The sequence below is a fragment of the Macaca nemestrina genome, chromosome 10 (genome assembly GCF_043159975.1).
Source record: "Macaca nemestrina isolate mMacNem1 chromosome 10, mMacNem.hap1, whole genome shotgun sequence".
Classification (NCBI taxonomy): Eukaryota; Metazoa; Chordata; class Mammalia; order Primates; family Cercopithecidae; genus Macaca; species Macaca nemestrina.
This window is the reverse complement of record NC_092134.1, coordinates 38796807-38824070: the sequence shown is the minus strand read 5'-3', so window position 1 is coordinate 38824070 and position 27264 is coordinate 38796807. Positions and strand designations below refer to the sequence as shown.

The 27264-nt window shown below is 37.9% G+C and overlaps 1 protein-coding gene across 11 annotated transcripts in view; it reads right to left on the bottom strand.

Moving 5' to 3' along the window:
* Nucleotides 1–27264, bottom strand: part of LOC105483699 (centrosomal protein 83) — a 186228-nt gene that overhangs the window by 40236 nt on the left and 118728 nt on the right. For all 11 annotated transcript variants that reach the window (XR_011608961.1, XR_011608962.1, XR_011608963.1 and 8 more), the window contains 5 exons: nt 26034–26109; nt 23948–24105; nt 22154–22283; nt 3036–3139; nt 21–210 (listed from right to left, as the gene is read on the bottom strand). Coding sequence is in view for 7 of the 11 variants with exons in the window: in XM_011744689.3 (XP_011742991.2) it covers nt 21–210; nt 3036–3139; nt 22154–22283; nt 23948–24105; nt 26034–26109 (658 nt within the window). In the remaining 4 variants the exon portion in view is untranslated. The remainder of the gene's footprint in view (nt 1–20; nt 211–3035; nt 3140–22153; nt 22284–23947; nt 24106–26033; nt 26110–27264) is intronic.

The window sequence follows — 27264 nt, the reverse complement described above, 5'->3', positions numbered from 1 at the left end:
AAAAAAATAAATGCTCATACCTGCATATGAGGAGGAAATGGTAGTTCCATGCTTGCAACCATGGCTGATGACTGAAAGCCAACAGGATTGATAGATGCCGTTGGAGGTATGTTAGGGACCAAAATTAGACTTCGAAATTCATTATGTCTTCTCTGTATATCTTTTAGTCTTTTTTGAAGCCTTGTATAGTCTTCAAAAGGAACATTTTGTCTTAAAAAGAAAAAATGTTTATTTAATATGGTTATACCCTATTGAAGCACAGTATGATTCACAGAATATAATTTTAAACTGGAAGAGGATTTCTAAATTATGAGATCTATATATAATATATAGATAAAAAATCTGTTTACCTAGAAAGATAAACAGAAACATGACATAACATCTTACTCATTAGCAATCATTAGCATTGCAGACTATCAACTCATTATAAAGTTATATTTGCTAATTAAAGATCTAAAATCTTTTGATACTTTGGTACTCACTCCTACCCTCCCACTCACTCCCATTCATGAATCCTGAAACTAAAGGGAGACTCTAAACCAAAAGAGTGCCTTATCTTACAGAAAGAATCAAATAAAAATACAGTTCATCCCTCAGTATACACATGGGATTAGTTCCAGGACATCCCTCATATATCAAAGCCTATGCATACAAGTCCCGCAGTCAGCCCTGCAGAAACCTGCATAATGGAAAAGTTGGTTCTCTGAACTGGAGGGTTTCACATCCTGTGAATACTATATTTTCTATCCATGTTTGCCTGAAAAAAAATCTGCATATAAGTAGATCCATGCAGTTCAAGCCCATGTTGTCAAGGGTCAAGTGTAAAGAAAATGCTAGATTGAAGCTTACAAAATTGCCATTTTTAATAGGTGAAATATGGTCAAATATAGAGATTTTCACATAGTTCAATCTAATTTTTAAAATGTCAGTGTGATATTATAGTAAGAAATATATATTTGGTCTTTGCCCTTGGTTCCTGGCACACAGCTCCTAAAACTCTGGGAAACTGAATTGATAAGAGTATCTTTTGTATATAAATAAGATAACTGGTGGCTGGGGGCCCCTGAATAGCTTTAGGATGATCGGGCAGGTCACCAGAAAGATTGAGGCATGATTGGAGGGCTGGAACTTTCAGCCCCACTCTCCAACCCCCCGCCACCGCATGACATCTGGGAAGGTAAAGGGCTAAAGGTTGAGTTGATCACCAATGGCCAATGATGTAATCAATCATGTCTATGTAATGAAGCCTCCATAAAAATCCAAAAGGCTGGGGTCAGAGAGCTTCTGGATTGCTGAACATGTGGAGGTGTCTGGAGGCAGGCATGCCCAGAGAGGGCATGGACACTCCATGCCCCCTTCCTCATACTTTTTCCTATGTATCTCTTTCATCTGGCTGCTCATCTGTATCTTTTGTAATACCCTTTCTAATAAGCTGGTTAACATAAGTTTCCCTGAGTTCTGTAATCTGCTCTAGCAAATTAATTGAACATGATGAGCAGATCATGGGAACCCCAATTTACAGCCATTTTTAGCCAGTCAGTCAGAAGCGCGGGTTACAACCTGGGGCTTATGGCTGCATTCTGAAGTGGGGAGCAGTGTTGTGGGACTGAGCCCTCTACCTGTGGGATCTGATGCTAAATCCAGGTAGACAGTATCAGACCTGAATTACAGGACACCTAGCTTGTGTCCACTGGAGAACTGATTACTCCAAGTATAGGAAAAAACCCCAAACATCTGGTGTCAGAAATGTTGTGCTGACTGTGTGAGAATAGGAAAAACACTGGGTTTCATAATAGGAAAAAAAACCAGTGTTTTTCCTATTATAAAAGGTAATCACAAAGGTGAAGCTACACAACTTTAGGAAAAACGACAAGGAGAAAAAGGCTAACTTTCCAGGCCTTCACAGATCATCATTTTTTGGACATGACTTTCAATAACCATTAATCACACCAGTAATCAAATATAATTTCAAAATCGCTCAAAATTCTAGATGATCTGCACCACAGCTGGCCAATCTTGAATTGCTAACGTTTCAATATTAATGTTTATGGAAGAGGAAGTACGTTGAATTCTGTTTTAGAAGGACTGAGCCAGGAATGGTGGCTGAGGCAGGAGAATGGATTAAGCCTAGGGGTTCGAGGCTACAGTTAGCTGCGATTGTGCCACTGCACTCCACCCTGGACAACAGACCAAGACCCCATATTAAAAAAAAAAAAAGAATTGAAACAAAATTCAAAATTACAGTGTGTTTGTAATTTACAAATTACTACCAAATTAATAAACTAAAGGTGGCTTCCTACTTTGGAACATAGTATTATAAGGCTGGCACTAATTCTACAGTCTAGAAGCCTCTAGAATGTTCTTTAAAAAACAATTGTTCACCTTTTGGTAATAATTGCACCCAAGAACACCAGTGCACATCATAAAACATCACTGCATGGTATTATAGGCAGTTTCCACTACAGAAAAACCTAATACTTGAATAGCTAAGGTGCTAAAGGCTACCACTAATTCACTAAATTAAAAAGATTTTTCTCAACTCGACTCAAATGTGTCATATAATGCCACTACCAACAATTTAATATGACAAATCTCTGCTTTAAAAATGCTGATGATCCTGATTATCAGATGTGCTTGAACGTGACTACAAAAGCTCAATAGTATCTCCACACCAGGAAACCAAAACTGACCTTTGATTCAAAGTTGCAGCCACAATTTTCAGAACTATGCAATAGCTACAACTGTCTTGTCTCAGCAGCAAGGACTAACACCACTCCTTGCTACCAAAGCCAGTGACACTTTCTGTTAGTCCCAACCATAAGGCATGTGATAGAGACCTGGCATGTGATAGAGACCTTTTGGTTTAAAGGAACATTCAGTTAGGGGGTAAAAAAAAGGATAGTATATTAGGAGTTATCAAGTTGTCTTAGAACTCTTGTATATTTTAAAAGAAAAGAAGGTACATTATACTTAGAGACAAAGTTCTATGACCTCAAAATAACCACATGGGGTAGATACACATACAAACACATTACCTATTTAACACCTGATTTTCTGTTTCCAATTCTTCTTTCTTTGCCTCCAAGACTTCTACTTTCTCTTGTAGTCTTTTCAATTTGTTTTCATGGAGAGATTTTCTCTAGGAAAAGATAAATATGAACAAGTATGTTAACACATAATCTCTTATTTGAATAAAACTATATAGAAAATATTTTACTCACCAAAAACTGTATTTAGATATGAATGTTTTCAGTGAATACTAGAAACAAAGATTAGTAGACATGGCTCTTTCTGAAAATTGCAAAGATAATAAACCACAAATCTATCTAATATTCTCAATGTGACAATTATGAATGCCAAACAAAAAAATTGGTATCAATAATTGCTGCAAATAAAAAAATCTACAAAGGGAAGGAGTCAAATTTTACTACCAAGTCTGCCTTTACATCTGGTAAGAAATGAGTTCTCCATTGTCCCAGAAGATAGCATGTGTTTAAGAGAACTAAGCCAGGTACAGTGGCTCATGCCTGTAATCCCAGTGCTTTGGGAGGCTGAGGCAGGAGGATGGATTAAGCCTAGGAGTTCAAGGCTACAGTTAGCTATGATTGTGCCATTCAAGAACCCATCTTAAAAAAATAAAAATAAAAGGTGGGGGGCGCGGCGGGGCGGGGCCGGGGGCGGTGGCGGTGGCTCATGCCTGTAATCCCAGCACTTTGGGAGGCTGAGGCGGACAGATCACAAGGTCAAGAAATTGAGACCATCCTGACCAACATGGTAAAACCCGTCTCTACTAAAAATACAAAAATTAGCTGGGCATGGTGGCGGGTGCCTGTAGTTCCAACTACTTGGGAGGCTGAGGCAGGACAATCACTGGAACCTGGAAGACGGAGGTTGCAGTGAGCCGAGATTGCGCCACTGCACTCCAGCCTGGCAAAAGAGCAAGACTCCGTTTCAAAAAAAGAAAAGAAAAAAAAATTACAAGCATATTTGTAATTTATAAATCACTACAAAATTAATAAACTGAAGGATCAGAAAGCTAATATAGATATGGATGCATCTGTTTAAAAATTGCCTTTCTAAATCTTAAAACGAAAAAGTTTAAACTTGACAATATACAAAGGAAAAAATTTCTAAGTAAATATTGTATGGTTTGATTAAATAATATGGAAAAGCCCAGGTAAAATGCAAAAGGAGTATATGGAAAAAAGTAGGTTTTTTTTTTTTTTTTTTTTTTCCAGTTTTTATACACAGGCCTTTTGTTTTTTAATAGAAAAACACCTATAATGTTAAAACTCATTTAGTCACTACAAACCTTTTAGGTACTTGTTTTTGAATTCTTTTTTAACTGAAGCATAATCTTATAGAGAAATGCATAGAATATAAATGTAAAGCTCAATGAAAAACCACAAAACAAATGCTGGCATGATTCCCTTGTAGGTCAAGAGCACTGCCATGCCAGAAGGGCCCCTTCCTTTCCCCCTTCCAATCACTAGGCCTGTCATCCTCTGAAAAGGTAACCAACTAATTTACTTCCAAAAGTATAGTTTACTTTTGCCATTTTTGAACCTCATATACATACAACCATAGTATGTACTCTTTTATTAATGGCTTTATTTCACTCAACATTGTGAGATCTGTTACTTACAGATATACTTCATTAATTCCCACATATTATATTCCACTTATGATTATTGCATAGTCTAGTATATTCACTCAGTATACCATCAAGGGTTATTTGCATTATTTCCAGTTGGGTCTATTACAAATAACTCTGCTACGAGCATTCTTTCTCATGTTTTGATTGTCCCACATCCTCCAACATCCCAGAAGGTTTCCTTATGCTCCTGTCTGGGGCAAAAGAACCACTCTTCTGGCCTTTATCACCATAAGTATGTATTTACAAATTTATAGGTAGTTAAGGAGTCCATCTGTCTATCCATCCACCCATTCATATGAAAGAAATAATAAATGTATGCTCTTTTATATCTGGACTTTTTTCTCAGCATTTCATATGACTAAGCCATGGGTGTTGTATTGTCACAGCACCTCTTTTTCACTGTAATGCTGTCATCCACTGTACAAATATACCACATTTAATCCATTTTCCTGTTGATGAAAATTTAAATTGTTTCCAGTCTGGGGATATAATAAATATTTTATGAACATTCCTAAATATGTTTTTGGCATATGTAAGTACCTCATTCTCTTGAGTATACACCTATGAGTGGGTCATAGTGTATACATGTTTTAGCTTTAGTAGATACTGCCAGTTTTCTAAAGCAGTTCTACCATTTACATTTTCACCAGGAACATGTGAGAGTTCTAGCTGTTCCACATTTTTGCCAATACTTGGTATGGTCAGTCTTTTAGTTTTTGCATCCTGTTTTGGTGAAATACAGTATCTCACTGTAGTTTTAATTTACATTTTCCTGATAGCTAAAGGTACTGAGCACCTTTTCTTATGCATGTTAGTCATCTGTATATCCCTTCTTTGTGAAGTGTCCATCCTAGTCTTTTGTCCATTAAAACTTTTGAGTAACCTGATTCCTACTGATTTGTAGTTCTTTATATATTCAAGATATGAATCGTGTGTCAGATACATAAGTATTGCAGATTGACCTTCTCCAGCCTATGGTGTCATTTTCTTTCTATTAAGAGTATCCCTTAATAAAAAGTTTTTAATTTAAATAAAATCAATTACATCAATCATGTATTTTATAGTAAGAACTTTTTGCATCCTGCTTACCTTTACTATCCCAAGATCCTAAAATTTTCTCCCAAGTTTTCATCTAGAAGCTTTATTTTTTTTTTAATCTATCACACTTAGGTGTATGGTTCATTTTTATCTATGTTGTGAGGTTAGGTTGAGTTTAATCAATTGACTCACTACTATTTATTTGAAGGAGCATCCTTTACCAAAATGCAGTGGTACCTTTAGTGTAAACCTACTTCTGCTACTGTTCCATTTGCCTGTTTATCCTTATGCCAATACCACACTGAATTACTGTAGCTTATATTTGGTGTTGATACCTGGTAGTTTTGAGTCCTCTAGCTTTATTGTTCTTCAAGATTGCTTTGGTTATTCTAGTCCTTTGTACTTTCAGATAAATTTTAGAATCTACTTTCTAATTTCTACAAATAAACCTGCTGAGCTCTTGATTAGAACTGCATTCAACTTATGGATAAATTTGGGAAGAACTGACACCTTAATATTGAATCTTCCAAGTCATGAACATGGTACCGTTTTCCCTTTAGGCATTCTTCAATTTTTCTTAGCAGTATTTGTATTTCAGTGAAGGCATAAACATCTTTCACTAGATTTGTTCCTAGGTATTTTATGTATCTTCATGCTATTGTAAATGGCATTTAAATATCTTCTAATTGTGTGTGTAAAGAAAAATAACTAGTATTTGTTACTTGACTTCGTATTTAGAAATTTTAAAAATACACATTAACAGTTTGACAGATTTGACTTTTATGCATGCACAGTGACATCTGTGAATGATAATTTTAACTTCCTTTCTACCCTTTATGTCCATTTCTTTATTCTTAAAACTTTTTTACGCTCAGAGGTACATGTGCAGGTTTGTTTTATAGGTAAACTCATGTGCAGGTTTGTTTCAGAGGTAAATAGATTATTTCATCACCCAGGTACTAAGCCTAGTACCCAAGTTATTTTTTCTGATCCTCTCCTTCCTCCCATGCTCCACTCTCAAGTAGGCCCCACTGTTTGTTGTTCCCTTTTGTGTCTGGGTGTTCTCATCATTTAGCTCCCACTTATGAGAATGAAAACATGCAGTATTTGGTTTTCCTTTCTTGTGTTAGTTTGCTAAGGATAATGGCCTCTTGCTCCATCCATGTACCTGGCAAAGGACATTATCTCATTCTTTTTTATGGCTGTATAGTATTCCATGGTGTATATTTACCACATTTTCTTTATTCAATCTTCCATTGATGGGCATTTAGGTTGATTCTCATGTCTTTGCTGTTGTGAATAGTGTTGCAATGAACATATGCATGTATGTGTCTTTATGGCACAAAGATTTATATTCCTTTGGGAATATTTACGCAGTAATGGTATTGCTGGGTCCAATGGCAGTTCTGTTTTTAGCTCTTCGAGGAATTACCACACTGCTCTCTACAATGGTTGAACTAATTTACACTCCCACCAACAATGTATAAGTATTCCCTTTTCTCCACAACCCTGCCAAAATCTGTTATTTTTAAATTTTTTAATAGCCATTCTGACTGGTGTGAGATGGTATCTCACCGTGGCTTTGATTTGCCTTTCTCTAATGATCAGTGACATTGAGCTTTATTTCATATGCTTGTTGGTCACATGTATGTCTTCTTTTGAAAATGATCTGTTCATTTCCTTTGCCTACTTTTGATTGGAGTTGTTTTTATCCTGTAAATTTAAGTTCTTTATAGATGATGGATAGACCTTTGTCAGATGCAGATGCATAGTTAGCAAATGTCTTCTCCCATTCTGTACGTTGTCTGTCTACTCTGTTGACAGTTTCTTTTGCTGTGCAGAAGCTCTTACGTTTAATTAGAAACCCATTTATCAACTTTTGCTTTTGTTGTGATTGCTTTTGGCATCTTCACCATGAAATCTTTGCCAGTTCCTATGTCCTGAATGGTATTGCCTAGGTTGTCCTCCAGCGTTTTTATAATTTTGGATTTTACATTTAAGTCTTTAATCCTTCTTGAGTTGATTTTTTGCATATGGTGTAAGCAGGTCTAGTTTCAATCTTCTGCATATGGCTGTTTATCCCAGCACCATTTAATGAATGGGGTGTCCTTTTTCCCATTGCTTGTTCTTGTCAGCTTTGTTGAAGATCAGATGGTTGTAGGTGTGAGGCCTTAATTCTGGTTACTCTATTCTGTTCCATTGGTCTATGTGTCTGTTTTTGTATCATATCATGCTGTTTTGGTTATTGTTGCCCTATAGTATAAAGTCAGGTAGCATGATGCCTCCCACATTTTTGTTGTTGTTGTTGTTGTTTGGCATAGGATATTGCTGTGGCTATTTGGACTCTTTTTTGGTTCCATATGAATTTTAAAAGTATTTTTTCTAGTTCCATAAAGAATGCCATTGGTAGTGTGATAGAAATAGCACTGAATCAATAAGTTGCTTTTGGCAGTATGACCATTTTAATGATATTGATTCTTCCTATCCATGAGCATGGAAAGCTTTTCCATTTATTTGTATCATCTCTGATTTGTCTAAGCAGTGTTTTGTAATTATCATTGTAGAGATTGTTCACCCCCGTTTAGCTGTATTCCTAGGTATTTTATTCTTTTTGTGCAATCATGAATGGGATTGCGTTCCTGATTGGCTCTCAGCATGGCTGTTGTTGGTGTACAGGAATGCTAGTGATTTTTGTACATTGACTTTGTATCTTAAAACTTTGCTAAAGTTATCAGCTGAAGGAGCTTTTCGGATTGAGACTCTGGGGGTTTTCTAAACATACAATCATGTCGATTGCAAACAGGAATAGTTTTACTTCCTCTCCTCCTATTTGGATGCCCTTTCTTTTTCTTTCCCTCTTCCCTCTTCTCTCTCCTCTTTCTCTCTCTCTTTCTTTCTTTCTCTTGCCTAACTACTCTGGCCAGGACTTCTAATACTCTGTTGAATAGGAGTGGTGAGAGAGGGTATCATTGTCTTGTGCTGGTTTTCAAGGAGAATGCTTCCATAATTTGCCCATTCAGTATGATGTTGGCTGTGGGTCTGCCACAGATGGTTCTTACATTTTGTAGTATATTTCTTCAATACTTAGTTTATTGAGTTTTTAATATAAAGGGATATTGAATTTTGTCAAAAGCCTTTTCTACATCTATTGAGATAAACATGTGGTTTTTGTCTTTAGTCCTGTTTATGTGATGAATCACATTTACTGATTTGCACATGTTGAACCAACCTTGCATCCCAGAGATAAAACCTACATGATCATGGTAGATTAGGTTTTTGATGTGCTACTGGATTCAGTTTGCAAGTATTTTGTTGAGGATTTCTGCATCAATGATCATCAAAGATATTGGCCTAAAGTTTTCATTGTTGTGTCTCTGCCAGGTTTTGTTATCAGGACAACGCTAGCTTCACAGAATGATTTGGGAAGGATTTTCTGCTCCTCTATTTTTTGTAATAGTTTACGTAGAAACAGTAACAGCTCTTCTTTCAACATTTGGTAGAATTTGGCTGTAAATCCATCTGGTCCTAGGCTTTCTTTGGTTGGCAGATATTTACTACTGTCTCAATTTCAGAACTCATTATTGGTCTGTACAGGGTATCAACTTCTTCCTGGTTCTGTCTTGGGAAGGTGTATGTGTCCAGAAATTTATCTATCTCTTCTAGCTTTGTTTGTATGCAGAAAGGTGTTCATAGTTGTCTGTGATGGTTGTTTGTATTTCTGTGGGGTCAGTAGTAACATCCTCTCTGTCATTTCTAATTGTGTTTATTTGGATCTTCTCATTTTTCTTCATTAGTCTATCTAATGGCCTACAAATTTTCCCAAAAATGCAACTCCTGTATTAGTTAATCTTTTGAATGGCTGTTCATGTTTTGATCTCCTTCTGTTCAGCTCTAATGCTAGCTTTGGGTTGGTTTTCTCTTGGTCCTCTATTTCTTTTAGTTGTGCTGCTAGGTTGTTAATTTGAGATCTTTTTAACTCTTTGATGTGGGCATTTGGTGCTATATATTCCCTTCATAACATTACCTTAGCTGTGTCCCAGAGATTCTGGTATGTTGTATCTTTGTTCTCTTAGTTTCAAATAACTTCTTGATATCTGCCTTAATTTCATTATTTACTCAAAAGTCATTCAGGAGCAGGTTAACTTCCATGTAATTGCATGGTTTTGAGCAACTATATTTTTAGTCTTGATTTCAACTTTTATTGTGCTGTGTGTTTGGTATTTCAGTTATTTTGCAGTTGCTGAGGATTGTTTTATGTCTGATTGTGTGGTCAATTTCAGAGTATGTGCCATGCAGCAATGAGAAAAATGTATATTCTGTTGTTTTTGGATGAAGAGTTCTGTAGAGGTCTATCAGATCCATCTGGTCCAATGTTAAGTTCAGGTCCTGAATATCTTTGCTAACTTTCTTCCTTGATGATTTAATACTATCAGTGGAATGTGGAAGTCTCCCACTATTATTTTGTGGGAGTATAAGTCTCTTTGTAGGTCTCTAAGAACTTGCTTTATAAATCTGGGTGCTCCTATGTTGGGTGCATATATATTTAGGATAGTTAGGTTTTCTTATTGAATTGAACCCTTTACCACCATGTAATACCTTGTCTTTTTTTATTTTTGTTGGTTTAAAATCTGTTTTATCTGAAATTAGGATTGCAACCCCGGCATTTTTCTGATTTCCATTTGCTTGGCAGACGTTCCTCCATCCATTTTGAGCCTATGGGTGTCATCACCTATGAGACAGGTTTCTCGAAGACAGCATATCATTGGGTCTTGCTTTTTCATCCGGCTTACCATTCTGTGCCTTTTAAATGGGGGCACTTGGCCCATTTATATTCAAGGTCAGTATTAATATGTGTGGATTTGATCCTGTCATTGTGTTGTTAGCTGGTTATTAGGCTGGCTTGTTTGTGTGGTTGCTTTATAGTATGGCTAATCTGTGTACTTAAGTGTGTTTTTGTATTGGCTGGTAACTATCTTTTTTTTTTATGCTCTCTCTCAGCAGAATCATGGTAACCATCTTTCCATATTTAGTGTTCCTGTCAAGATCTCTTGTAAGATGGGTCTCCATTTTACACGCATTTGCTTATCTAAAACTCCCTCAGCATTTGCTTATCTAAAAAGGATCTTATTTCTCCTTTGTTGAGGAAGGTTTGGCTGGATATGAAATTCTTTGTTGAAGATTTTCTTTTTTTTTTTTTTTTTTTTTTTGAGACCGAGTCTCGCTCTGTCGCCCAGGCTGGAGTGCAGTGGCGCGATCTCGGCTCACTGCAAGCTCCGCCTCCCGGGTTCACGCCATTCTCCTGCCTCAGCCTCCCGAGTAGCTGGGACTACAGGCGCCCACAACCGCGCCCGGCTAATTTTTTGTATTTTTAGTAGAGACGGGGTTTCACCGTGGTCTCGATCTCCTGACCTTGTGATCCACCCGCCTCGGCCTCCCAAAGTGCTAGGATTACAGGCGTGAGCCACTGCGCCTGGCCGAAGATTTTCTTAAGAATGTTGATTACAGGTCCCCAGTCTCTTCTGGCTTGAAGGGTTCCTGCTGAGAGGTCAGCTGTTAGCCTGATGGGGTTTCCTTTGTAGATGACCTGCCCTTTCTCTCCAAGTACCTTTAATATTCTTTCATTTTGATCTTAGAAAATCTGATGATTATGTGTCTTGGGGATTATCTTCCTGTGTAGAATCTTGTTCTCTATAGTTCCTGTTGGAAGTTTTCTTGGACAATATCCTGAAATGTGTTTTCTAAGTTGTTTGCTTTCTCCCCAACCCTTTCAGGGATGCCAATGATTTGTAGATTTGGCCTCTTTACATAATCTCATATTTCTTGGAGGTTTTGTTCATTCTTTTCTATTCTTTTTTATTTTTGTCTGACTGTCTTATTCCAAAGAGCCAGTATTCAAGTTCTGAGATTATTCAGCTTGGTCTCTCTCCTGCTGTTAATACTTGTGATTGCATTGTGACATTCTTATAGTGTGTTTTTCAGCTCTATCAGATCAGTTAGGTTCTTTTTTATACTGGCTATTTCATATGTCAGTGCCTGTATCATTTTATTGTGATTCTTAGTTTCCTTGGATTGGGTTTTGCCATTCTCCTGAATCTTGATGATCTTCATGCCTATCCATATTCCGAATTCTATTTGTGTCACTTCAGCCAACTCAGCCTGGTTAAGAACCCTTGTTGGAGAACTAGTGGCCATGTGAGTTGACACTCTGACCATCTGAGTTGCTAGAGTTCTTCAGTTGATTCCTTCTGTTTGATGATTCCATCTCTGCTTGGGGGCGTTCCTTTAACTGCTGGGCTGCCTCTGATAGAAGTGGTCAGCCAAGGTCAGGGTAGTTATGCTAGAGTTCCAGGTTGGATGACCCTGCCCAAGGAGGACAAGTGAGGACTGGGACTTGCATGGAGAACAGTCTGGCAACTTTTCTGAGGTGGGTGTTTTGTGTTGGGCATCCGTACCAGACCCTGGTCCCTGCAGATTCTCCAGAGCCTGGAGACAGTAAGGGTGAGGGTTACAAGACAGCAAAGATGGCAACCCATCCCTCCCACTAGGAGCTCTGTCCCAGATAGTAACAGAGCTGCTACTGGCTTGATGGCCCTGGTAGGGATGGCTGGAGATCCAGGTTGGAAGGACCTGCTCAGTGACGAGATACAGAATCAGGGACCCACATAACAGTCTGGCCACTTTTCCATAGGGCTGCTACAGTGTGCTGGGGGTCCGCTCCAATCCCTTTTCATCTTGAATTTTCCAGTACCTGAAGATATCAACAAGGAAGTCTGTGAAACAGCAAAGATGGAGGACTGCCCTTCTCTCTGGGAGCTCTGTCCCAGGGAGGCACAGACCTGTTGCCGGCAGAACACACTAACAGGAGGTGGCTGGAGACTTTGGTTGGGAGATCCCACCTAGTGAGGAGTAACAGAAACAGGGACCCACATAAAAAAGCCATCTGGCTTTTTCCATAGGGCAGCCATGCTTTGCTAGGGGTCCACTCCAGCCCCTAGTCACCTCAGACTCTCTAAAGCCTGAAGACAACAGCTAAGGTTGCTAAACAGCAGAAGTGGTGGCCCACCCCTTTCTTTGGGTGCTCTGTTCCAGGGAGGTTTGAAACTGCTGCCAGTCAAAAAACACTGGTGCACATGGCTGGAAACCCTGGTCAAAAGGCCCTGTCCACTGAGGAGGAATGGGATTAGGGACTCATGTGAAAAAGCAGTCTGGCCACTTTTTCACAGAGCAGTTGTGCTGTGATGGGGGTCTCCTCGAGAGTTGCTTCGGACTCTCCAGATCCCAAAGGCAAAGAGCTAAAGCTACAAAACAGCAAAGCTGGCAGCCCATCCCTCTCTCTGGGAGATCCATTCCAGGGAGGTTTGAAACTGCTGCTGGCCAGAAAACACTGGTGGAGGTATGGTTGTAGACCTGTCGGGAGATTCCACCCAGTGAGGAGAAACGAGATCCAGGAGCCATATGAGAAAGCAGCCTGGCCACTTCTCCTTAGAGCTGTGCACCAGGGGACCACTCCAGTCCCTAACCATCTCAGACTCCCTAGAGCCCAAAGGCAACAACGGCTAAGAATGTGAAACATCAGAGATGATAGCCGATCCCTCCCCCTGGGAACTCTGTCCCAGGGAGGCTTGGAACCACTGCCAGGTGGAAAACAACAAGAGTGACTAGTGACTCTGGTCGGGAGGTCCCCCACTCATTGAGAAGCAGGGTCTGGGACCTGCATAAAAAAGCAGTCTGGGCGCTTTTCCATCGGGTGGCTGCACTGAAGGCAACAATAGCTAAGGCTACAAAACAGCAAAGATGGCAGCCCATCCCTCCCTCTTGGAGCTCCTTCTCAGAGAGGTGTAACACTGCTACCAGTGGCTGGCTAGAGTTCCAAACCAGTGGGTCTTATCCTGCAAGGTGCCATGGTAGTGGGGCCTGCAGACTATCACTGCTGTATCCCTTGGATTCAGCCTCTTTCCTAGGGGTATGTGCAGAGGTCTAACAACCTGCTTGGCTGGAGTTGCAGTTGCTTTTGATGGGAAACCTGGGTATCTAAAGCTCCCAGAGCTCTATGTGTATCTGAGCGGCTGCACTGCTGAGACTCCATGTAATTCTGTGTATCAGGCTGTAGACCCTGGTGGAGTGGGCTCACAAGGGGATTTCTTGATCCATGGGTTGCAAAGATCCAAGGAGAAGTGTGGGTCGCTGGGGTCACTCACTCACTCACCACTTCCCTGGGAAGAGGAGGCTCCCCTGGCTCTGTGTCACTCCCAAGTGGGTGACTGTCCTGCTTACTTTTCTCCATTCTTTCTAGGTCAAGTTGTTTTCTTGATGAATCCCAATGCATGTACCTGGATGCTTCAGTTGAAGGTGCTGTATTTACTTACTCCTTCTATTTCTCTCCATGAAAATGGCACACACTAGCTGCTTCTAGTTGGCCATCTTGGCCAGCCATCCCCTACATTTCTTTTTCTTGCCTTATTATACCAGCTAGAACCTCCGATAAAATATTAAACAAAATGGTGATAGTAGACATCTGTTCCTGACCTTGGGTAAGTAAGGGGAAGCAGTCAATATTTTTAATCAGTAAGTATGATGTTAGCTGCAGAATTTTTATAGATACCATTTATAAGATTGAAAATTCCCTTCTGTTCCTAGTTTGGCAAAAGTTTTTATCATGAATGGGTGCTGAATGTTGTCAAATTATGTTTCTGTGTCTCTTAAGAGGATCACAATAGTTTTCCTTCTTTGTTCTGTTAGGGTGTTGAATTACATTGAACAATTTTGCACGTTAAGCCACCTGTATTCCTAGAATAAACCCTAAATGCTCATGATATATTATCATTTTTCTGTATCACTAAATTCAGTTTGCTAATATTTAAGATTTTTATATCTATGTTTATAATGCAATTTTTCTTTTCTTATATTGATTGTATCAAGTTCTAACCTCGTAAGTGGAGATGTGTTTCCTCCTTTTCTATTATCTGGAAGAGTTTGTGTTAAGATTAGTATTAATTCTTCCTTAAGTATTTGGAATAATTTACCAGTGAAGCCAAATGAGGCATATCTTTGTGGAAGGTTTTTAACCGAAGATTTCATTTCTTTAATAGATACAGGACTATCCAAATGACCTAATTCTTCTTATATTAGGTTTAAGATGTTCTTAAAGAAATGTATCCATTTATTCGAAATTGCATGATTAATTAGCATAACAGTTTTTATACCATTCCTTTTGTTTTAATATCTATATGCAGATAGTTAATATCTATAGGTAGATATCACTTTTTTCATTCACTATATTGTTCATTTGTGGCTCTAAATCTCATCTCATCTACTTTGTGGGGAGTCTGAGGACAATCAGTCTTTCCAACGTTTTATCAATTTCATAATCTTTTTAAAACCAACTCTTGGCATTTCTATTTTCCTCACTGTACATCTTCTGTCTCTGTCACTGATTTCTGCTCATCTCTTGATGATGGCGACATTGTCTGCTATTAAATCTATCCATTGAGTTAAGTATTGTTATTGTGTTTTTTTAGCTCTAAACTCATCCTTTTTAGTGCTGATCTGTAACCTGGACTATGAAAACGTGGTTTCCCTGACTCCTATTCTGCCCCTCTACACAACAGCCGGAAATTCGTCAAAAATGTAATTCAGATATCATTTCTCAATTCAAAAACCTCCAGCGTGTTCCTACGTTAACTGAGAATAAAAGCTGAAGTCATGGCATAATTTGGCCTCCTACTATACCTCTCTCTATTCTAGCTTCCTGGGCCTCCTGTGTTCTTTCAACATACCAAGCAGATTCCTGCCTCTCTTGTACTTGCTATTCCCTCTGTCTGGAACACGCTTACCTTACATATAACAATGTGGCATCCTCCCTCCTTTCCTTCAGTCTCTGCTCAAATGTTACCTTACCAGAGAAGCCTTGCCTGACCGCCTACATAAAACAGCACCCCCTACTCCTGTCAATTTTCCTTTTTTTTTTTTTGACATGGAGTCTTCCTCTGTTGCCCAGGCTAGAATGCACTGCCACCATCTCAGCTCACTGCAACCTCTGCCTCCAGAGTTCAAGCAATTCTCCCTGCCTTAGCCCCCTGAGTAACTGGGATTACAGGCGCCTGCCACCATGCCTGGCTAATTTTTGTAGTTTTAGTAGAGATGGGGTTTCCTCATGTCGGCCAGGCTGGTCTCAAACTCCTGACCTCAGGTGATCCGTCCGCCTTGGCCTCCCAAAGTGTTGGGATTACAGGTGTGAGCCACCACGCCCAGCCTACTCCTGTCAATTTTCCTCTTAGTACTCACCTCCACCTGATAGTATTTCTTTCTTTATTCTATGTCTCCTAACCAACTACAATGTAAATGCCTCGGTGCAGGGTCTTTGTTTACTTCTGTATTCCAGTGAATGAGTAAGTACCTGATACATAATAGATGTTTAACAGATCTATTGAGTAAATTGGATAAATGAATACAGATAAACCTTGTAGGGAAGACAGTCTGACCAAGGCTGTGAGTAATAGGAATGAAAATAAATGGGGTGGGGGAAAATTTGAGAGGCATCATAAAGGAAGAATTCATAGGCTTTATGAGTTCTTATTTTAGGTTGAATAGTGTCTCCCAAAAATTCATGGGCACCCAGAACCTTAGAATGTGACTGTGGTATAATAAGAAATATATTTGGTCTTTGTCCCCAATTCCTGGTACAGAGCTGCTAAGACCTGTGGAATTTGTAAGTGATAGGAGTGTTTTTGTATAATTCATAACAAGTCCCTTTCAATCATACCTGAGCTGATGGTAATGAGGTAACTTAAAGTTGAGGCCGCTAGACAGCCTAAGGATGGGGGCTGGTCACCAGAAAGACCAAGTGATTAGATGGTGAATGCTTTCAGGTTCACTCCCCTGACCCGTATGAAGGGGTGGGGGCTGGAGATTGTGCTCTACAAAAACTCTTCAACAACGAGATTTTGAAAGCTTCCAGGCTGGTGACCACATTGACTTGCTGGGAGGGTGGCTCACACAGAGAGGGCATGGAGGCTTTACACCCCGACCCCCAACACCTTGCCCAATGCATTTCTCCTATTTGGCTATTCCTGACTTTTATCCTTTACAATAAACTGGTAAATATAGTGTTTTCCTGAATTTTGTGAGCCATTCTAACAAACTATTAAACTGAAGGAGGGGGTCGTGGGAATCCCTAAGTTAGTCAGTCAGAATATAGGTGACTCAGACTTGCAGCTGGTGTCTGCAGTTGGGGCAGTCTTGTGGGACGGAGCCCTTTAGCTTGTGGGATCTGACTCTAACTCCACGTAGATAGTTTCAGAATTGAATTTCTGGACACCTGGTTGGTATCCAGAGAACAGAGAAATGATCGCTGGCATTGGAAAAGACCCTAGAGTAATCTTATTTGGAAATAGGGTCTACAAATGTAATCAAGTTAAGATGAAGTTAGATTGGATTACAGTGGGCCCTAAATCCACTATGGCTGGTGTACTTACATAAGAGGAGTGAAATCTGGACACAGAGCTACAGCTACACAGGGAGACCATCATGTAAAGACAAGGCAGAGACTGGAGAGATGTGTCCATCTAAAACCTAAGGAACCCCAAGGATTACCAGCAACTACCAGAAGCTAGACAAGGGGCATGAAAAAAGATCCTCCTCCAGAGCCTTTTGAAGAAGAATGCTTCTGCTGGCACTCTGACTGTAGATTTCTAGGCTCCAGAACTGTGAGAGAATAAGCTTCTGTTGTTTTAAGCCACAAGGTTTGTGGTAATTTGTCACAGCAGCCCTAGGAAACTAATATAGTGCCTGACTAAATTTGGAGATAAGGCAGACCTCAGGATGAATCACAGGTTTGAAGCCTAAGTGACTGCAAGAATAACTTCTACTGAAAGAAATGGAAAGTCCAGAGGGAAAATTAGTGGAAAGGAATTATTCTAATTTTTACTTGAGTGGTCCAACACAATCACAGGATAGTCAAATGGATGCCTTAGTGTTATAAACATTATGACACAAAGGACTAATAGAACAATTAAAAAAATATAGGTGTAAGAATTAAGGCTGGGATTCCCCTTTTACCACCTTCTAGTCAAATCCAATTAACTTTTTTTCAATGATTATGTTAATGACCATTTATCTTTGATACCTTTCTTTACCTTTGGTTCCCATAACATCACAATATAGCTTCTACCTCTGTTCACCACCACACCTAGCTCCTCGTTCTAAGTAAATTTACTATTCTTCAGCGATCTGCAAAATCTTGAGTTTCTATTTCTCTAATTTGAATTATTCATCTCTGAAATTCACATTCTATTATTTCTAGTTACCTATATAATATCTTAAGACTCTACGTCATGTCTACATGGAGGCACTGCCATCGTTTCCTATCTGACATATGTTTCATATCTTTCTACTCAACTGACGTTCTTCAATCCATTATAGTAACTCCACTTACGTCTTCTCAGAGCTAAAATACTTCATAGTTTTCTTTCTTATTTACCAATATATTCTGCAATTATTTTTTCCTTTGGAATACCTCTGGCAGTCACCTTTCACCTTCATTCCTATATTCCAAGTCCCAATTTTAGACTTCTTACCTCACTTTAAGTTTACTATAGCATCTTCCTAACTGGTCTCCTTGTCTTCAGATTTTTTTCTATCTAGCACAGTGGTTCTCAAATTTTAGAGTCCGCATAAATCACCCAGGAGTGACTAGTGGGATTATTTAAGTGTTTCTTGCATGTTATCTTATTTCTCCAACAAGATTATATAGTTATCAAAACCAAGGAGTAATCACGGCTTCTATTTCCCCCCAGTGTATAGCATAATCTAGGCCACACAACATATTCAATCAGATATTTTGCAACTTCAAGACTATAATTCATCTCTTTTTTGAAAACATCCATAATAGTATCTGACCAAGAAGCATTTCAGAGACATATACCTTAGAATAAAAATAACAAGTTGCCATTCCAGGTTCCTTAAGAAAAAAGAAAAATCCAACTCACTGTGCTTGCTTCAAGAGATCTCTCTTCAGTGGGGATAGGGGAAATACATTCTCTCTGCATGTATCAATTATAGAAGGGCATCCCAACTCAAGATCCTGGTCAAACTTTTCCAAACAAATCAACACAACAAAACATCATTTACATAAAGACTACTTAAAAAGAGCAGAAATGACAATCTCTGTGCTTAGGAGCTTGGAGCTCTGAGTAACACAGATGGTGGTGAGCCATCTTATCCAGCCTGAGGGAAAAAAGAACTTTTCACAGGAAAGCAACTCTAAAGGATTATTTCTGCCCTGGGTATCATAATTTGTGACTTTTGTTAAGTCTTATGGCAAAAAATGTTATGACTTTTGGCATTAAAGAACCTAAAAAGTCTGTTGCACTCTTATGAATTATATTTATGTAATCTGATAGCTAAAATTGTCAAACAGAAGCATTATCTTTAACTTGAATGGGAAAAGGGTATGAGTTAAATTAATTTACAGTGATTATTCTTACATAAGAAACGACTCATATGGACCATAGCTATATTAAGCGAAAAACTGTAAAATATTTGGAATCAAAGAAAGCAGGAAATTAAAGCCTAACAGAGCAGTGGAAAGAGCACCAGACTGAGAACAGAAACATGCAGATTTCAGTCAACTTTTGATTCTTACTTGTTAAGTAATCTTGGGTACCTCCTCTCTTCGTTTGCTAACTTGTAAAAGCTATCTGAATGCTAAGATCCCTTCCAGTCCTAAAATTATATACAGTTATATACTTTTTAATTGTATTTCTAAGTTACACATGATGTTTTTCTATTTTAATTGATGTAAACTTGTAAGGTCCTAGGGCAGTGTCCCACGTAGTATGACAACTCTAGGTCATAATCATTCACTGAATTGACCTTAACAATTTCACTATGACTTAAATCGCAATCTACAGACCACATTTTAAAAAGTAAAATGACTATTTACTATCTTCACGCTCATCATCTGGCAGACATTTCAGTAGGAAAAAAAACTCATCCTGTTGCAATACTAATGAAATGTTACTTTGTAGTGTTTTTGGGTTTAATTATTATTATTTTTTTTCCTGAGATAGGGTCTTGCTGTGTCACCCAGGCTGGAGGGCTGGTGCCATCACAGCTCTCTGCAATCTTGAACTCCTGGGCTCAAGTGATCCTCCCACCTCAGCCTTCCAAATAGCTGGGACTATAGGCATGTGCCACCATGTACAGTTTTTTCATTTTTTGTAGAGATGGGGTCTGGCTATATTTTGTAGATTTTTTAAAATATCACCTCCTCCCCTCCTTCTGGTATACTTATGATTAGTTGATAATCTCACCACTGGGTGTCACTTTTGCTTCAAAAGAATTCAACCCAAACTAACCTCAATAATTAGAATTTGATCTGTAAGATACTTATCCCTAAAGTCTCAAAATTTAGCTCTTACAATTTCTTGCTGTAACATGGCTTCAGATGTTTCTAGGCTTCAAACACAGTGCAAACAAAAATCAGCAGGATTTCTGAGATCATAGGTCATAAAACAATCCTCTGAAATCCCATTAATATCCATACACTTTTCAGTACCTACATCGACAGAAAGTAAAAAAAGTGACATATACAGAAAAACAAACAAGTATGCATATTTGGGTATAAAACACTGGGATCCCTATATAATAAATGCTGTTTTTCTAATACTACTACTTCTAGCATTATGAGAAGATAAAAGTAATATTCAGAGACCAAGAAAGTAGAGAAGTAATGACTTTTAGACTACTTATGTTGTCACTCCAACTGTCAGCAACATTTGGCAGTGATATCCAATTACATAAAAAGGGATCTAGGAACTGATGTGTGATTTTTCAAATTCAGAATAAGTGAAGGATCTAGAGTTATTTTCTCTTACCTAAATATGAAGAGTTAACCTTTCCAATAAACAAACAGATATTAAGATAATGGTTACTGCATCTAGAAGTATTTTCCTCTCATCTCAGATCTTCTCTCCTCTCCACAACAAATGCTACTACTAAAGGAATTTATCAAATGGAGACAACTCAAATCATTTCTGGGACTTTACATATAACACACACACACGCACACACACACACTTTATCATGTCCCTCCTCTTCCTCTAATCCTGTTGAAAAGATTACCATGTCCTTCTCCTCCCTTAATCACTGCCATGAGTCATGGTTACTAATGGGACCTGTTACATTCCTTGGGTTTGCTGAAATAGAAAAAAGTTGTAATCCACTGACTTAGAAGATCCATCTAGATACATTATTTCCATGATGCCCTGGACTGTTTCCAAGAAAACAAAGTTAGGTTCTGGAGAAAAGTATGCCTGCAAAGGTAAAACTTAAAAAGGATCAATGCTGTGGGAACTACTGTGGCGGTTTCAGAAGCCAAGGGAGTCCCAGTTCCTCCTGCTGGAGCAAAGAAATACTTGCTCTTGTATTTCTGAATTGGAAACAAAAAAGCCTTTTAACCACAAAAGTGATAAAATAGACATTAGGCATAAATGAAACAACCTTAATCACACTATAATTTAACTGGAGAATGTGTAAAATATGACTTCCATGGGTTGGCCTGGAAACTATCCCTCTGAAAAACACCTTCTGTGTGGAAAAATGCATGTCAACTCAAAACAATTGACTTACACACAAAATTTAGAAACAAACCTGCTGGACAGTCTGGATTTTCCCAATGTATTTCTGCAAGGTTGACAGCAAAATGTCATGCTTAGATATTAAATTAAACATATCACTAAAATCTCAGATTCAACTATATATTTATTCTCCTATAAGAGTTTATTAGGATGGACGTGGTGGCTCATGCCTATAATCCCAGCACTTTGGGAGGCTGAGGTGGGAGGACCACTAGAGGTCAGGAGTTTGAGACCAGCCTGGCAAACATGGGAAACCCTATCTCTACTAAAAATACAAAAATTAGCTGGGCATGGTGGCACGTGCCTATAATCCCAGCTATTCGAAGGCTGAGGTACGAGAATCGCTTGAATCCAGGGGATGGAGGTTGCAGTGAGCCGAGATCGCACCACTGCAATCCACTCTGGGCCATGGAGTCAGACTCTTAAAAAAAAAAAAAAAGAAAAGAAAAAAGGGATTTAATTATATTTTACTCCACAGAAATCACTTTTTATTTTATTTTATTTTTTTGAGACACGGTCTTGCTCTGTCACCCAGGTTGGTGTGCAGTGGCACAATCTTGACTCACTGTAAGCTATGCCTCCCAGGTTCATGCCATTGTCCTGCCTCAGCCTCCAGAGTAGCTGGGGCTACAGGTGCTCGCCACTACATCTGGCTAATTTTTTTGTATTTTTGTAGTAGAGATGGGGTTTCACCACGTTAGCCAGGATGGTCTCAATCTCCTGACCTCGTGATCCGTCCGCTTCTGCCTCCCAAAGTGTTGGGCTTACAGGTGTGAACCACCGTGCCCGGCCAGAAATCACTTTAATAAGAACCACTTGCCTTTTTCTGGGCAATTGCAGCTCGCTGAAGTTTCTCCTTAGCTTGATTACACTTTTCTTCTCTCTCTGTGATACGCTCATGAAGCTTGTGCTTTTCTTCCAACCACTGTATCTGTTTCTCTTCCAATGTCCTGTCAGAAGAATGTATGTAAAACATGGAAGCTAAATAAGTTCTTAGGATTAAATAGGATTAAATATCACAAGTATCAGCAAACTCACTACCTGCCTGACCACATTTTTAATTATCCAACTGCAGGTCCTCCTGTATGGCCACTTGCTTGCAAATCCCACCATTACTGAGCACTTCCTGTGAATAAGGCACTGGACTTAGAACACTATGTGTATTGTATCATCTGTTCTTTACAAAAATCCCAAGTTAGGTGTTTCTGTCACCTTTATACTTCTGTCCATTTTACAAATGAGGAAACCGAGGATTAGAGCAGTTAGCTAACTTAAGGGCTCACATCTAGTTAATGGCAAGACAAACACTTGATAACAGGTGTGAAGTATAATAACCATCAAACTACAAATATCTGTCCTCATAAATTTGGTTTAAGAAAATCAAGCCTGGTATCAAATCTTAATGCAGTATGTCTTCTGACTAGAGTAAAATGCATATGAATGATAAAATAACATCATAACAACTTATATTTTTAAAGCTATTCTGCATACTTTATATGATTTTTTTAGTATTCCTACTATAGGCAGTACAAATGAAAATAACAAACCCTGAGAAGTTAGATTACTTGCCTAAGGTCATACAAGATTTTAAGTATCTTAGCTAGAACTAAAATCACATTCCATTGACCCTTCGTACAGCTATTTTCTTATATACAATTCTATGAATATTATTTAGAAACCAATGATTAATTACTTAAATTTGCTAGCTACACTGTCATAGAATTATTAAGCTCGTTTCAATCAAACACTTGAGAAATCCAAGCACATGTTTTTGGTTTTTACAAAATAAAAGAAAAATAAGTTGGATCATCTGAAATGTCACAACATGCTATGGATATTTATCTTGCTTCCTTCCTTTTCTTGAAATTCAACCCCATATATAAAAGCATGGACAAACCTTAGAATATGTAATAATAGAAAAACTGAAGAAACACAGTTTTATGTGGCATGGTGGCCTTCAGAAGAAGAAATTTGAAAAGAATTATGTTTTGTAGATTAAAATAAAAACTTACTTATAAGGCAAACAAAGACAAAGCAACAACAAAATAGTACAGTATTCTACCACATCTAAACAAATGTTTCCAGAGGGTATAAGATCTTGAACATCACCACAATAATTTTATCCCTACCAGTTTTACTCCATACTATCTACTAGTAACAAATTTTAAGACCAAAAAAAATAAAAACAAATAAATTAGCTTTTCAAAGAAAATCCAAGAGACTAGTTCTAGAAGGAATTAAGTTTTGCACATCAAAAACAAAACAAAACAAAACAAAACCATTCTGTTCTCTGGCATTCAGAAGAATAGATTTTTGAAGAAATGTTTTCATTTAATCAATGAATAAAAAAAGTTTTATTTGAGGTTTTTCAGAATACTATGCTGTCAGAATTTTAATATGTCTTAATTTTACCTTTTTTAAAAGAATTTGAGTCAGTATAGGTCATTCTATAGAAACATAAAGTACATTATTACCTCAGTATACCACTGTATACTATTAAAGTGTATTTGTAACTAGTTTCTAAAATATAATCAACATTGGAATCATTACTAACATAACTATATGTTATATAGAAAAAAGAAAAAATAGTTTGTACATAAAGAGCAAACTCTACTTTTCAGCTTCTAGTTGCGCTTTTTCAGCTTGGCTTCTAAAATTTCGGCATTCTTGTTTTAATCTCTCCACCATTTCCTTCAGCATTTGGTTTGAATTCAGCAAGTCATTCTCTGACTGTGCAAGTGAGGTCACTTGGATCTGCAAACTACTGATTTGCTTAAAAGAGAAGAAAGAAGATAAAGGCCACTAAATAAATGCAGTAAGGTATGAGAGAAGCAGAAGATACTAAGCATCTCCCTTTGCAAATACTCCCTCAAGCTGGTGTGCCCTTGAAGATGCCCCCTGAAGGAAATAACAAATAGCAGCACCTAGGAGCATTTCTTATTATAATCAGAGACTATCAAGAAGTATATTCCTCAGTCACTGAGTCCCCTCCCTCTTCTTCCCAAAATATGAAGGCCAGGAGAGGTATTGCGAATGGACAGAAAGATTATCAGGGGGATTAGCAGTGAGATGAGGAAAGGGAATCCAGTGATTAGAGTCAGTCTCCTACCACTCTAGCCTTCCCCTACCTCCTACGGAAAAAAACTGATTTTAAAAGCAAGTCAGCTGGGAAAGCAGCTAAAAAAAATCCATCTTCCTCTTCCCACATACCCTGAGATCAGCAACCTTCCAGAAGTTCTACTCTCCAAGCAATCAAAATTGTTCAGTGTAAATATGAGAAGGATCACTCTTCACATTGTTTTTAAAAGGTTTCCATTCATATGTTCAGTGCTGGGCAGAAGAAAGATGCTCTGGGAAATCAAATAAACGCTACAGATTCCTTGGCCTCTACAGCCATTTACCAAACTGCATACTGTCACTCAAAGCTTTTTTTCCATCCCAATTTACCTTTATCTGGGAGTACTTTTTCTCATGAGAAGTCTAATTAAAGATTAACAGGCTAGAAAGATTCACACTCTTCTAAATTATATCTAAATAATCTTTATTTGGGACAGTTATATATACCTCCCCCACAAACTATTTTACCAATTAATAAACAATAAAAGTTCTTATTTTCCTTTCACTTCCTTTTATCTCTCTTAGCCATTTTCTGAGAGACATTTCAGAGTAAAGACAGTCAAGAGATAGGGATCAAAAGAACCTATTATGAGATTCAAGGGTAAAAAGAAACAAGATTCTTATATAATAAAGTAAATAAATGGGTAATAATCCCATTACTTCCTAATGGTAACAAAACCAATTCATATACGATTCTGAATGTCCACAGAGCAATTTTTAGCAGAATAAAACTAAATGGTATGTCTCAGATTTCTCTTTTAGAATGAATTTCTCCATGTAGAACTATTCACTATTTTTAACTGGAGTGGCAAATATTAAATCTGTATTACAGCTGCTTGAATAAGCAACCTTCAAAGAGCTTAATACCTCTCCATATGCATAGCATGACAGAAAGCCCAAATGCCAATGATACTAAATAACTTCTCTCTGGGTATCAAACATTATGTCCATCTAGTTAAGACTTAGAAACCATAACTGCACCTGAAAAGCAGTACCAACTAGCATATGAGCATGAATTCTAAAAATGGATTCCTACTTCATAATTTATAGGGAAAAAAACAACAACAAAAAACAAAATAGAATTCAGAAAAGATCACTCCTCCATGTTTTACCCAACTTTATACAAATCTTTCCTGAACCCAAATAACTTTAATTATAAATACAAATTTCCTTCCACAAATACAAATCTTGGATTTCATAGGGCTATAGCAAAAATACCTCATGATATAAAATTACAAGTCAATCACACAAGTAACTTAAAACCTGGATATTTCTATTGAGTTTTTAAAATTCAGAATATTAAAATACTGTCCTTATAACTGTAATTTAAAAAATTATCATGGGCCACAGCATAAGTAAAAAAATATATATATATATCTTAAGAATAATACCAGTTAGCAAAAGAAGCTTATTAAAGTATAGAGGTTTAAACATTTTATCTTTACATATTACCTCCAACAATATGTTACCAATTGTGGTTAGATTCTAAAAATACTGATTGCAAATCTTTTTTTAAATTTGCAAAACACAAATTTAAAGAAGCACTTGAAAAAATAAAAGGAAAATATTTGCTAAAATCATACCTGTTTTAGGTCAGAATTTTCATTTTTTTCCTTCTCTGCATTTTCAATAGTCACAATTTGTTGTTGCAGTTTTAACCTAAAAATCACAACCCAACAAAAGACATTATTAAGAATCCATGATTCATTTATTTCACTGAATTAAACAGTCATTTTATTGAATGCCTGTTGGACACCACTGTGCAAAAGCACAAATACAACCAAAGATTGAGACTTTGAGAAGCTAGGTTGTGTTCACATATAACAAAAATGTAAAACAAAGTACTGTTGTTGTGATAGGAAAATCTACAAACTAGGGGCATAGAGAGGATGAGAAATCAACTATGTCCAGGGGTACCAGGGAATGCTACCTGGATAAAAACCTGACAGGTAGGATTCTGATATACATGAAGAACAGCCTGAACAAGTGGTCTTTCATGGAAAATTATAGAATGTGTTGCTAAGGCATCAGAAAGTAATCTAGTTTAGGAGAGGCCAACTTACATCCATATAGCATTTTACAATTTACAAAATTCTTTCAGACACACGCTACTTCACTTTCATTCTACAAGGCTACAGATTTAAAAGAAAACTAATACAACACACCATCCTGTATTCTATAAAATATCTTATGGAGCTTTTCATGCCCGAGATGAATGAATACTTAAACATTTGCAGACTCTTCAAAGGGAATAATACATCTACAGCCAGATCCTTAAAATGCAGAGCAGCTCTAGTGACCAAATGAGTAACCTCATGAGGAAGACATTACACTAATTAGGTTTGGCAGGATAGGCCCTGCAGCCTCCTCCCTTTCAAAACTCTCCAAACGCCTATCTCAAATACAATGCACTCGGCACCTATTTATAGCTTGGTATTATTAGCATGTCTTATCTGCCCAAGTAGAATGTGTTTATCTGGACAACACTCTCAAGAACCTAGGTCTGTGCTTTAAACACAATAAGGACTCAATAAACATTTGTTGGCAGACTGAATGAACCAACCCAAATCATGGATTAGCTGTTTAAATGTGTGAGATGATTGGATAATACAACATGAAAAAAACCTGAAGATAAGACTCATTGCTTCCTGAGACGTTTACATACAAATGCCAGAAACGATGAACCTAAAGAGGGCCAGTCCTTTTCCTTTTGCTCCACTGTCAGTACCAGTCACACTCTTATTTCATAATTCTAGTTACATGATTACTCTTTCAAACTTTCTGTGCACTTCCTCCATTAAATGTTTATGAATG